Here is a 12783-nt window from a genome sequence, read left to right as displayed (position 1 = left end):
TACAAAATATAGTCGTTATTTCCATTGCGCACCTTAACTGTACTGCGTTTTTATATCAAATGACAAGATTTAATAAGTTCGAAATTATTTCAGTCAAACTTTTTCATAATTTACCAATATTTTTAGCTATCAGAAAAAAAAACGTGTATGAGCTATTACCCCCTAATTAAAGGGACCAGTCCCTTTTCATTAATCTTATATGAAAGCTCTCGTACTTACACACAACTTTTGTTTTATATTTCTTACCAAATTATTCTCGGTTCAAAAGTTATTACATAAAAAGTAGCAAAAACTCAAGGAAAAAAAATTAATAAAATTTGCCGTTTTATAGCTTCCAAACTTTAAGAAATCATCTTTTATCGTTCTGCACATCTACAATGCATTGGCTACAAGTTCTCCAACTTTCGTGTAAGTCGTTCTTGAGATTTTTAGTGGAAACAAGACATCAAAATTATTAATTAAAGGGCAAAAACTCACAAATGAAGGCATGCATCAAAAAATTGAAAACAGGTGTAAATAGTTTAACTACAAGGTATCTAACCTGAAAGTTTTATAAAAATCAGTCAAAATGTCTTTGAGAAATCGCCTGTCTAAAATCGAACGGGAAAACAAAAGATTAATAAGAAACAATAGAATAACAGTAGGGTCTTCCGAAGGAAGCGGAAGACCCTAATAATAAGAAACAGTAGAAAAACAGTAGGGTCTTCCGAAGGAAGCGGAAGACCCTAATAATACTTTATAGAACACGATTGGTGCAAGCACTAGTCTTCCTCGGGGCCTTCTTTATAGCACATATACAAAGTTTTTTTTCAATAAAGACAATAATTACAAACATGAAACAATAAGATATAAACACTTTGTTACAGCAGAATAAATTAAATATTGACACATCATTGAAAGGAAAAGAAAACATATTTAATGTAGAACAAGTTCGTTTTTTAAGTTAAAATTTTTCAACACTACTTTTATATATTGCAAGGGATTTAGAATTCCTAATACTTATAGGCAACTTATTCTAGATAATAACCCTTGAATGTTGTAAAGATTTTTTGAATAAATTTGTATTATATTTTGGTAAACGAATCGAAGATCTAAATTTGTATCTGAGCGTAACGTGTATGATCCATAACTTTCAAAATTCAAAAAAAAATCATGCATATAATCCGGAGAAATATGATGAACTATTTTGAACATCAGAATGCTTTTCTGTAGATATAGAAGTTCGTAAACTGTTAAACAAGGGCATTGAAGGTGCATCAAATGTTTCATTTAAAATAATCCTAGGCCCTCGTTTCTGAAGTTAATATATTCTGTCGATGTGAGTTTGAGGAGAGCTACCTCAGAAAAAAAGGCAATATAAAATTGATGGTAAAATAAATACATTGTCTAGACATGATCATTACCCGGATTGGATTTTATCTAGGGACGTAATTTAAAAACAATAGTTTTTTTTTTCACAGTGAGCACATTTAATTTATATAATCATGAAATGGTATCATATATTCTGGGACACCCTGTAAAATAAAAGAAAATCTAGAACTTCATTTGATTGTGTAAATAGAATGTAAGTTTTGTGTTGGAATTATTATTATAAATTATTATTCTTTATAAAGGACACTTTTGCCCATTTTATGACTCCGAGAAAGCAAGAGTCGACAATCACTACACCATACCGTGTCAAGATCATAAAGTGAATTGTCCGCAACATTATCGTTCAAATGAAGCCTATAAATGTATGTATAATTTTTAAATATCATAAGATTGTAACAGTTTCAATTGAAATTTAATATTGTTACTTGTATTTGTAAAACAAAATAAAAAAAATTGAGGTGCAAATTATTACAAAAAGCATGTTTCATAAATTAAATAAGTCAAAAGCATTCAAATTTTGATTCAGACGATCTATTGCTTTGTGTAAACCTTTACTGAATACATAATTGTAACGTTTCTGGGTATAGTGGTGGTTTTTGAATACTTTGTATTCTTTAAATACTCTATGGTTTACCCCGTTACAGAAATTATACGTGGGTCTCTTACAGTCCCTGATCATGAAACGTTCTACTTTCCCACCTGAACGGTGAACGAACGCTGAACGAACGGTAAACGAACGCTGAACGAACGCAGAGCGAACGGTTAGTGAACGATGTGCAAACGGTGAACGCAACTTGGTGAACGATGTGTGAACGGTGAACGGTGAGTGAACGCAGAACGCAAACGGAGCGCGAACGCGAGCGCAATGTGAACGGTGAACGCAAGATGAACGATTTATTCGGAATGCCCTCAGTCTTTTCCTTGTATTGAAATTATTCTTTTATTCTATTATTCAAATGTCAAAAAAAAAATACACAATAAATAAACAAAAGAGAAATAAATATATGAATAATAAAAAAAAAATATACACATACGTATGTTAAAATCGATATTTTAATAACATGATTTTAATCGCCGTCAAACGTGTATTTGTTTCCGAGTGTAGTTAAAAAATAAATTTATCTTATAGTGTAAATAATTATGCGTATTCTTTTAACTAATAAAACAATGTGGACTTTAGAAGATAAAACTACTACTGAGATAAACAATTGATAAATAAATAAATTAATTAATTAATTAATTTATTCATCAATAAATAAATAAATAAAAACATTTTTTTCTGAACATACCTATATGTTTAAATCGATATTATAATGATATGATTTTAATCGCCGTTAAATGTGTATTTGTTACCGCCTGTACTTAAAAAATAAATTATTATACTTATACGAGGGTTGTCCCGTAAAATCGTGGACAAGTTGTCTAGTTTGAAAAATAATCATCACTGGATTCTGAAATTTTCACTACTCTTTAGTACTTAAGGTAATTCCACCCTCCTATGACGTCATAGGTTTTTGCAAAAACTGTAATTAGTTTAAATTCGTACATTTTAGAGAAATATCTCTTGAAAGAATGCTTTACAATAGGTGTAATAATAAATATTGATCTTAGAATTCAAAAAATGCATATCTTCTATATTTAATCAATTATTCAATCTTTAAATAATGTTTACAAGGGCAATAACTCCTTCTAAAGTCTTTTCATTCAGGCATTTGCTTTTCTGTAATATAGTTTACCTGATATTCACAATTCAAAAGTATCTTTTAGGTGGGACGTATTTAGGAACACTCAGCATCATAATTATGCATATTAACCAGTTTTTACATATTTTTCTCAATACTTTTAACAAAAAATGTACATTTTTTATGTTGACATACACTTCTGTTTATTTATGTTTTGCATCTTAAATAATATGGTGACCTATACATTTTTTGCAATAAATGGAAAGTTTAAAGTATATTGAATGAAAATATATGCAGTTTTTGTACTTTGAACCTATAAAATTGTGAGGGTGGAAATTCCTTAAAATATGAATATATATAGCAAATTTCAAATAGATACATGCATAAATAAACATATTTTGATATTTTATGTTATGTACTGTATCGCCCTACGGCGCACGGATTATAACGTCAAGTTGTCTAAAACAACGTCACGTTTCATGTTTATCAAAAATAAAGTTGGATAAGCCCCACTTAAATTTAGAAATTTTACTGATTTACATACGTGAGTGTTTATATCCAGTTAAGGAACCAATGTGGCACACTCGTGCGATCTACTGAAGATTTATTAGCAAGTTACGGACAGTATTCTCACCATCATTCAACTAACAGAGAATCTCATATCGACGGTCGACAGTGACAGCTTTTTTTGCTACTACAATGGCAGTCTGTCCGTATGTTTTGTACTCCCTGGGGACTCGATAAAGAGAACTTCGCTAAGAAAACTTCCATTTAATTAATATTTTAAAGATCTGGTGATATTTGTCATATTTTCTTTCCTGTGTATTTATTTAAAGTCTCTTGAGGTGTCATTACAACATCCTATTCTAACTTAACTGTTCTCCGGTGCGCCGTAACGTCATCAAACGTCGCCATTTTTCATGTATTGTTTTTATCACTTTCCCATTTCGAATGCTCGGGAAAATGCCAAAAATTAACCAAATGCCTTGAAATTTTCAAAAAGACGACAGAATTGATTAAGGAATCTAATTAGGACAATTTTCATCCTAGTCTTATGTATTGATAACTTTTATTACGAAATAATACTTGTATATTCTCTAATAAAACCTTGTTATTTTTACCGTGCGCCGTAGGACCGTACCCTGTGCATATTCAAGCAGAATAAAATCTTTATTTTTGCATATATATAATCAAAAACATTATGATACACTTAAATATGATAAATAAACATTTACTGAAAATTTCAGCTTAGTGCGCCCGTTACTTTTCGAGAAAAGCGCTTTCTCCACGATTTTATGCTTATTCTTTTCACTAATAAAATAATGTGGACTTCTGAAGATAAAATTGTTAATTATAGAATGAATTAATTACATTGTACGGGGTTGAAACAGCTGTACATGTATTTCCGTTCCAAAGCGATTCTGAGTAAAATAACGGATTTTTTTTAAAATTCACAATTATCTGTTGACATTGACTGTTATCGTATTGCATAAAAATTCTCGTTTTATTTAAATTCTACTACAAAATATTCTATATTTATGTGCCCTTTTATTCTTCTGTGACGATTATTTTACCTAACTTCTTCATGTATCTGTAGAATTTCCCGGCCGTGATTATACTCGGTCAAGATGTTGGAAAGAGGCATTCAAATTATTTGTAATACATGTGTAGATTAAATGTTCAAAACTAAATAAGTAATGTGCCGTCATAATTTTTATTGAACGGAAAAATGTTCGAGAGAGAGAGAGAGAGAGAGAGAGAGAGCGTAAGAGAGAGATAGATAACCCCCTCGATTCTCAGATATATGTTGTATCAAATAAAAATTTTAATTATTTTTCCTAAATATTCCAAGCAAAAAAGGTAATCTTTTTTTTAAGACTAACAAATCCATTTGACAGTAATCATTGGCTTCTATTTACCATCATCAAGTTCACAGGAAGTCCGTGTTATATTTGTACAGTAGTAGCGTGCTTGTGCTGTCAATCAAAATAATTCGACACAGTGGAGGTGTGGAAATCGCGTTTCAGCGAACATGCCGAAGGCAAGGAGTCACTTAGTATTCCAAAAAACTTTAATATTCTTCCCTATCATTTCTAGATCTGATTTTTGCATTCCTGCAGAAAAAAAATAATTCGAATATATACTTGGAAGGATTAAGTTTTAAATTGAATGTGAAACATAAACGCAATACTGTGAACGAAGAACGAACTGTGAACGCACGTTGAACGAACGGTGAACGAACGCTGAACGAACGGTGAGCGAACGGAAAAATGGGAAAATAGAACGTTTCAGGGACTGTATTTCTGAAATTTACACAATAATAAGAAAAGATGGTTAATTTTCTATAAATTTATTGAAAATCAATGAAAAACAGTTAAAACAGCTAAAAATTCAGGAATTTACTAAAATATGGGCAAACTCAACAATAAGTGGCAGAAACTGGGAAAAATGGCTGTTATATTCACAAAATGGGTATTTTACCAAGAAAATGGGTGTTTTACCCCTAAAATGGTGAATTTACCCAGGAAAGACATAGGGATCCAAAATACTGGGTGTGAAAAGGTATCAGGCCTACCCAAACTAATGGTACAAACGTACCTATGGGTAGAGTACCAGTCTGAAGGGCACTGAAGGTACCATGCCTGACTGAGCAGCGCAAGCACTACTGGCGTTTGTCTCTCAGAACATCTGTTATATACCTTTTGGTTGGTAGGTGTGAAATACTCCACGCGTGAATAACGTGCGGTGCCGCCATTTGTCAACAACTTTGCACCAAGTAAACAAGGCTTTAAAAAGTATAACAAACGCTGTAAAAAAGGGTGAATTATTGGTTGGGAATTACATTGGAGATGATGCCAATAGTATTTTTAGTTACATGAGTCGAATAACAATGCCAGGTGGCCATTTGTTATTACGATATGGCTGATCAATGGAAATTCGGGTTTGTACTATACAACCAAACAATATTCATGAAATAAACTTATACCATCGTCTATTTTTTACATCAAATACCAATCCTCTGTTTTTCTGCCAGAATCTACTCTGCTCTGTTTTTTGCCAAAAATGATATCAACAAGTATTTGAATTGAAAAGAGCATTTATTACAAATGCCAATGAAATATACAGCAGTATTGTTTGATATTAAATATAGTTACACCTGTCACAATGAAAAATTAAAAACAACCAAAAAGGTACATACAATAAAAAAGGAAATGCATATCTTAAATTTGCCCTAATTAATATAGAACAACAATGCATATAGAACTCTAAGTATGTACACAATAAAAACACACATGACTAAAAATGGCAAAAAAGATGGGACTTGATTAAAAAACGCGCCACCATGTCCACTGTAACAAATGCGAACCTCATCTTTATTCAAATTCAGGTTTTCGTTCACTCGGCTGTCCAAATTGTTTAAAACAAAATGTTCTAATCTCCGCACAAAGGAGTGACCAAGTATCAAAACGTTTTTTGTCATAACAAATGTGTTATGTAAGAAGGGAGGTTACGAAACCAGCCACTGCCACTGGTCAATCAGTTTGGAAAACGTTGTATAAAATGTTAAAATTCACATTTTACTTACAATTACTGGTCTAATAATTCAACATCAACTGGAGAAACGTGATTATCTCGAAAGAATTCCTTATAACGCAACGAAAATACTCAAAGTCCAACGAAATGAAATCAAAATGTTCTCCCTTCTAAAATTACAGTAAACAATGATCACGTGATCCGAGATAAAGGATTTTGTAAGACGAAAATCTTAACTGAAGGCATAACAAAATCCGGAATATAGAAAATAAAAATTTTACAATAGAGATGGTATAAATTACTTTATGCTTCACATAAATACAAATATACGATGAAATATGAAGCATACGAGGGGCATTTCAAAAGTTCTGGCAACTGTTTAATAAAAGATTAACCGTTTAACGGAAATTATTGAGTTTGATATCATTGGAAAGATCAGAAAAATATGCACATATTGTGACGTCACTTTATAATTTTTATGACGTAATAACTCCGAAAATGACATCACAATATTGAATGTTTAGCATACTGACTATGAAAAATGACGTAACAAAAGAGCAATTTGATCAAATTATAATTTTCAAGACAACTTTTGCTCATTACTCGGACGCAAGCTAACGGACGCAAATGCCATTTGGTGGAATGTTTGCATAGACTACAATCTATCATATGGTATTTAATTTTGGAGATCTTCTTGTTCTGAAATGGTTTTAGCGAGTGTAAAATTTAGCATGGTTTTATCGAATCTCGCTCAAACTTTTGTGTAAAAGAGACCTAAATGTGAGAAAAAGACGAAGTTGACAATCAAAGCAAATAGGCGATCGTGTTACAAAATTCAATGGCATTAATTCGTCAGGTATTTTAACCATATTCGTGGGATCGATGAAGGCTCAAGGGAAGTTAAGTTTAGTGTGCCCAGTATTTTCTCGTAAAATCCAAAATGGCGGCGGCGCAGTTGTAACCCCACCGTACCTCCACATATTCGCAAATTTTAATGCATGGAAAATAAATAAGATTTTACATGTCTGAGTAACTTATATTCATGTTTTGGATTCAAAAGTCAAAAGCAGTAGTGAGTTTTGGGGCGCCGAAGTTGAATTTATATGAAAAAATACGCACAGAATCAAGTCGGGGACAAGATTTAGTACATTTTATTCGTGAACGGTAAGAGTCCTGTTACTCAAAATATATTTGATAAAAACTGCATTAATATACATCAGTTTAATACAGAACATGTTTTATTTCGAACAATGGAAAGCTATATAAAAGACCGATAAGCCAGCCGTATCATGTAAATAAAAATCCTAAATGAATGTCTATGATAGCATAACCGGACAAAAACCGTGCTCGTAAACAAACCATACAATGAATAATGAAATTGCTGATAAACAGTATTATAGTCCTACTCTACCTCTTTTCAAATTCAAATTTTCTATGAAATATTTTTTCAAATGAGCCTTTGACAGAACTTTTAGGATCGTCTCATGTGGATAAAAACGCGACTTTTCAGTATGCTAAACATTCTATATTCTGACGTCATTTTCGGAGTTATTACGTCATGAAAATTATAAAGTGACGTCACAATATGTGTATAATTTTCTGATCTTTCCAATGATATCAAACTCAATAATTTCCGTAAAATGGTTAATCTTTTATTAAACAGTTGCCAGAACTTTTGAAATGCCCCTCGTACATTAATAATATACGATGACTGGTGATATTCCCATGATATATACAAATAAAATTACGACATATACATTTAATATTCAGGGCATAAATCGGGGTGATCCAATGTTGTGGGTTGTTTTGGTAAGGGGAAAATCTGTAACACAATGTTCATTAATGAGTTTTAAATAAAAATTGAAAATATGCACAAGGGCCTTCAATTAAGTGCTTCAATATAAAACAGATTAGATAAAAATCGCAGCACATTTTATAAAGTACAGAAAAGAAAAAAACTAAAATCTTAAAAGCTTTCAAAGACATATTTTAAGTACAAAGCTTACAGAGACTGTATTTTTTTTTTAGATCAAGAGTGTTATGTCGGTGTCCATGGAACGCACATTTTCAATTCAAGCACTGCCAATAATGGGGAAAAGTATTATCTTTGTTTCTACATTTCATAAAAACTTTCCTTTAACATAACTGTACATTTCATGTAAGATCGTTGGAGGTCTTGGTATCAAATTAATTACATAATTTCATTTATAATGTAGCAATCCGCAGTTCTCGTGTAAATACACATTTTCTGGTATATGCAAAAATAATGTTAAAAAGTTTACATGGGAATAAACTTATTTTCACTTCGATCAAATCCTGTGAAATACTATGAAGATTATTGTAATACCGACCAAGATTTTTTAGCATTGTTTTTAGCTCACCTGAGCCGAAGGCTCAAGTGAGCTTTTCTGATCAAAATTTGTCCGTCGTCTCTCGTTGTCGTTGTTGTTGGCGTTGTCGTTGTCGTTGTCGTAAACTTTTCACATTTTCATCTTCTTCTCAAGAACCACTGGGCCAATTTCAACCAAACTTAGCACAAAGCATCCTTGGGTGAAGGGGATTCAAGATTGTACAAATGAAGGGCCACGCCATCTTCCAAGGGGAGATAATTATGATTTATAGCATTTTTAAAAAATCTTCTTCTCAAGAACCACTGGGCCAGGAAAGATGAAACTCATGTGGAATCATCCTCAGGTAGTGTTGATTCAAATTTGTTCAAATCATGATCCCCGGGGCTAGGGCGGGGCCAAAATGGCCGACCAAAATTTTACATTGGAATATATAGGAAAAATCTTTAAAAATCTTTTTCTTAAGAACCACTGGGCCAGGAAAGATGAAACTCATGTGCAATCATCCTCAGGTAGTGTGGATTCAGGTTTGTTCAAATCATGATCCCCAGGGCTAGGGCGGGGCCAAAATGGCCGACCAAAGTTTTACATAGGAATACATAGGAAAAATCTTTAAAAATCTTCTTCTTAAGAACCACTGGGTCAGGAAAGATGAAACTCATGTGCAATCATCCTCAGGTAGTGTGGATTCAAGTTTGTTCAAATCATGACCCCCGGGGCTAGGGCGGGGCCAAAATGGCCAACCAAAATTTTACATAGGAATATATAGGAAAAATCTTTTAAAAATATTCTTCTTAAGAATCATTGAGAAAGGAAATATGAAACTTAGAAGAAATTATCCTCAGGTAGTGTAGATTCAAGTTTGTTCAAATCATGACCCCTGGGGCTAGGGTGGGGCCAAAATGGCTGACCAAAGTTTTACTAGGAATATATAGGAAAAACTTTAAAAATCTTCTTCTCAAGAACCTTTGGGCCAGGAAAGACGAAACTTATGTGGAATCATCCACAGTTAGTGAAAATTCAAGCTTGTTCAAATCATGACCTCTGGGGCTAGTTTTGGGCCCAAAATGGCTGACCAAATTTGTACATAAGGATGTATCGGGAAACCTTTTAAAAACTTCTTTTCATGTACTTCAAAGCCATAATTAGTGATATTTTCTTATTTACATGGAATCATCCTCAGGTAGTGTAGATTGTACATTGTTCAAATCATGACACCCAAGAGGGTTAAAATTCAAGCCCCCCCCCCCCCCCCCCCGGTAAACTTTCAGTTTTGGTCTGATATGTGCTTTTTCCTAGTAGATGTGCTCAGGTGAGCGAAGTGGCCCTTGGGCCTCTTGTTTCATTTTCTCTTTAATATTTTGAATACATTATTGCACAAACGGCGAACCATATCGCTATAATGTGATGTGACAGTTACTTAAAAGTTCTTTGGTTATACAGTTCGCTTATCTAGCTCAAATATTTGAACTTTTATATGGAAGAAGCCCAGTTTGGAAATCTGTATTAGTGTTGGTTCAGCAGAGTTCGGTTCTAGGACAAATCCAAAATTTTATTCATTTTGGAAAAAAGTTTGATTGGCTGAACAGTCAGTCTTTATTGTATAACATGGGTTACCTACGCCATAATGAATTGCGTCGAAAACGTATCGATCCGCCTGATGAAGCATTGAAATTCTCTACAAATTAATGTCATAATGTCTTAATTGAAGAAAAAAAGTAGAATAACAAGGAATAATTTAAATGCATACTAAAATTATACATGTACAGTATAACCCGGGTTTCAACAAGTTACCCGATACGCTTTTTAAAAAAAAGTTTGCAGGTTTCAAAGGGTAAACTGTCCGAAACCAGCGTATACACCCATAACTGGTAGCTATTAAATTCATTTTCTAATTAATATGATTTTTTTCATGTAAGGTCAAAAACAGTGGTGTCTTCTGCTCTACTTGCTTTACTATCTTAAACATGAAATTCAAAGAAATTTTTGTTTAAGAAGAAAAGGGTAATTTTAGGTTATAATTCTATTAATTGTACTTTTTCCTACACCAATGTATGTGTATCGGACAGTAATGGTGATTGCGGGAAAAAATTACTTTTTAGTTTTTCATATTTTTGATTACTTTTAAGTTAGAATTTCCGAAAACAATTTCTTTTTGACTCAATGTCCATCCAACAAAAAATGATTAATTCCATTTTTTTTTAGTCAAGTAATGTTTGTGTATGCATGCCGTTCAACCAATGATTTAACTATTTGCATTTTTCGTTTAAGTATATACCACGATATACTGCTTTACGAAAATCATTCAGTTTAAAACGACATTTTATAATAGTGAAAAAATGGTTTATAAACCTTAATATCTTTCAAAATATTTTTTTTAGAGAAGAGGAAAACAAAGCTTTAATAGTACAATGGAATACACGGTGGTCTTTGATATTCATTATTATTGGTGTTTTCATCATTTCCATCTTCCTTATCATAATAACAGTGTTACAGCTAATGCGAAAGGAAAGTCAACAAGATTGTACGTATTCAATACCGTCACTCTTTTACTATAAGGTCGATTGCTACTGACAAAAAATATGTAAAAAATAATAATAAGTGAAGAGAATTTTTCCTTTTAATGATCTTTAAATAATGATTTCTAGAATAATAAAAAAAAAGCAGAGGTTTACAATGGTAGCATAAAAAAATGAAAATTATAAATATCTCAGGATATGCTTTCATGTAATAACTAGTTCATCCACTTGAAATCGTGCGATTTTAATATAAGCCATAAAATAGTTAAAAAGAAGTTCAAAATCAAAGGCCAACCTGTATATGGTGTTTGTACAAATCAGATGGTTTTAAAGGGATATTGTGGCATTTTTCTTCAAGAAAAAAAAATGTATAAATGTTTTGTATGTATGCATTTACTGAATGTAATACATCACTAGCCATAGAATTCCACGTCTTATTCTCTATCCATGTCTGTCTCTTTATGTGTAAGGTGTGTTTGTGTGTAATACTTTGTTAGTAGTGTATACAGCTTTTTGTAAAAAAAAAAAAAACAAACAACAACAACAAAACAACTAGGGGTGTATTTTTTTTATCTTTAATTTCAGGCCGTGATTGCTGGAAATGTTGTTGTCCCACTTTCAAAGAAGGTCATATTGATGAAAAAGGAAAGGGAGAACCATACCAAAATGGGGTGAAAAAAAACGAAAGGGAATTCGAACAGCTCATGGAAAATGAAAATTTATAAAACATTTTTATCTCGAAATCATTGGTTTAAAGAAAATTACTGCAAAAAACGCAAAACACAGAGAAGACACTGACTTTATGTGGCTTTTAGTTACATATTTTAAAAAAGGAAAAGAAAACTTAGCATCTATTTATCATGCAGTATTTCATAATTTACATTGATTCACAAAATATTTTACAAACACAGTTGTATTAAAATGTTAAAATGGTTAAGTGAGATAAAAAAGATAATCCAAATTAATAATTGATATAATGAGATTTTGCATATCAACCCCCCCCCCCCAAAAAAAAACAAAAAAAAAAAACGAATAATTAAATATCAGACAACAGTAAGATAAACTCCATTTGTATCATCATGCTCTTGTTTATGTGGATCTAAATACATGCCATGTTCCTGTAATACGGAAAGTTTGCTGTCATCTCCCTGTGCTTCTTGATTTTTATTAAGAAAATCAAAATTTTCATTAATATTATTGATACTTTGTATGTTTTGTAGAAAAGTTTCATTCTCTCGATTGATAGTTTCTTCAAAAGGTGTAATTTTTTCCAAAATTGTTCTGGTTTGATGGGTGACATCCGATTGATGAATGTTTTCGATGCGACTT

At 32.1% G+C, this 12783-nt stretch overlaps 1 protein-coding gene across 1 annotated transcript; it reads left to right on the top strand.

The window, feature by feature from the left end:
- Positions 1–1613: 1613 nt before the first annotated feature.
- Positions 1614–12283, top strand: LOC134245084 (uncharacterized; the record flags this gene model as incomplete). The annotated part of the gene is made up of 4 exons (XM_062727346.1): positions 1614–1733; positions 8616–8685; positions 11317–11459; positions 12040–12283. Coding segments are annotated over 4 exons (473 nt in total), but the record flags the coding sequence as incomplete, so codon positions are not given.
- Between the last annotated feature and the right edge of the window lie 500 nt (positions 12284–12783).

This window comes from Saccostrea cucullata, unplaced genomic scaffold (assembly GCF_032062105.1).
Source record: "Saccostrea cucullata isolate Sc308-1 unplaced genomic scaffold, CSIRO_AGI_Scuc_v1 ctg4052, whole genome shotgun sequence".
NCBI lineage: Eukaryota > Metazoa > Mollusca > Bivalvia > Ostreida > Ostreidae > Saccostrea > Saccostrea cuccullata.
The sequence above is the reverse complement of the archived record's forward strand: the minus strand, read 5'-3'. Positions and strand labels throughout refer to the sequence as shown.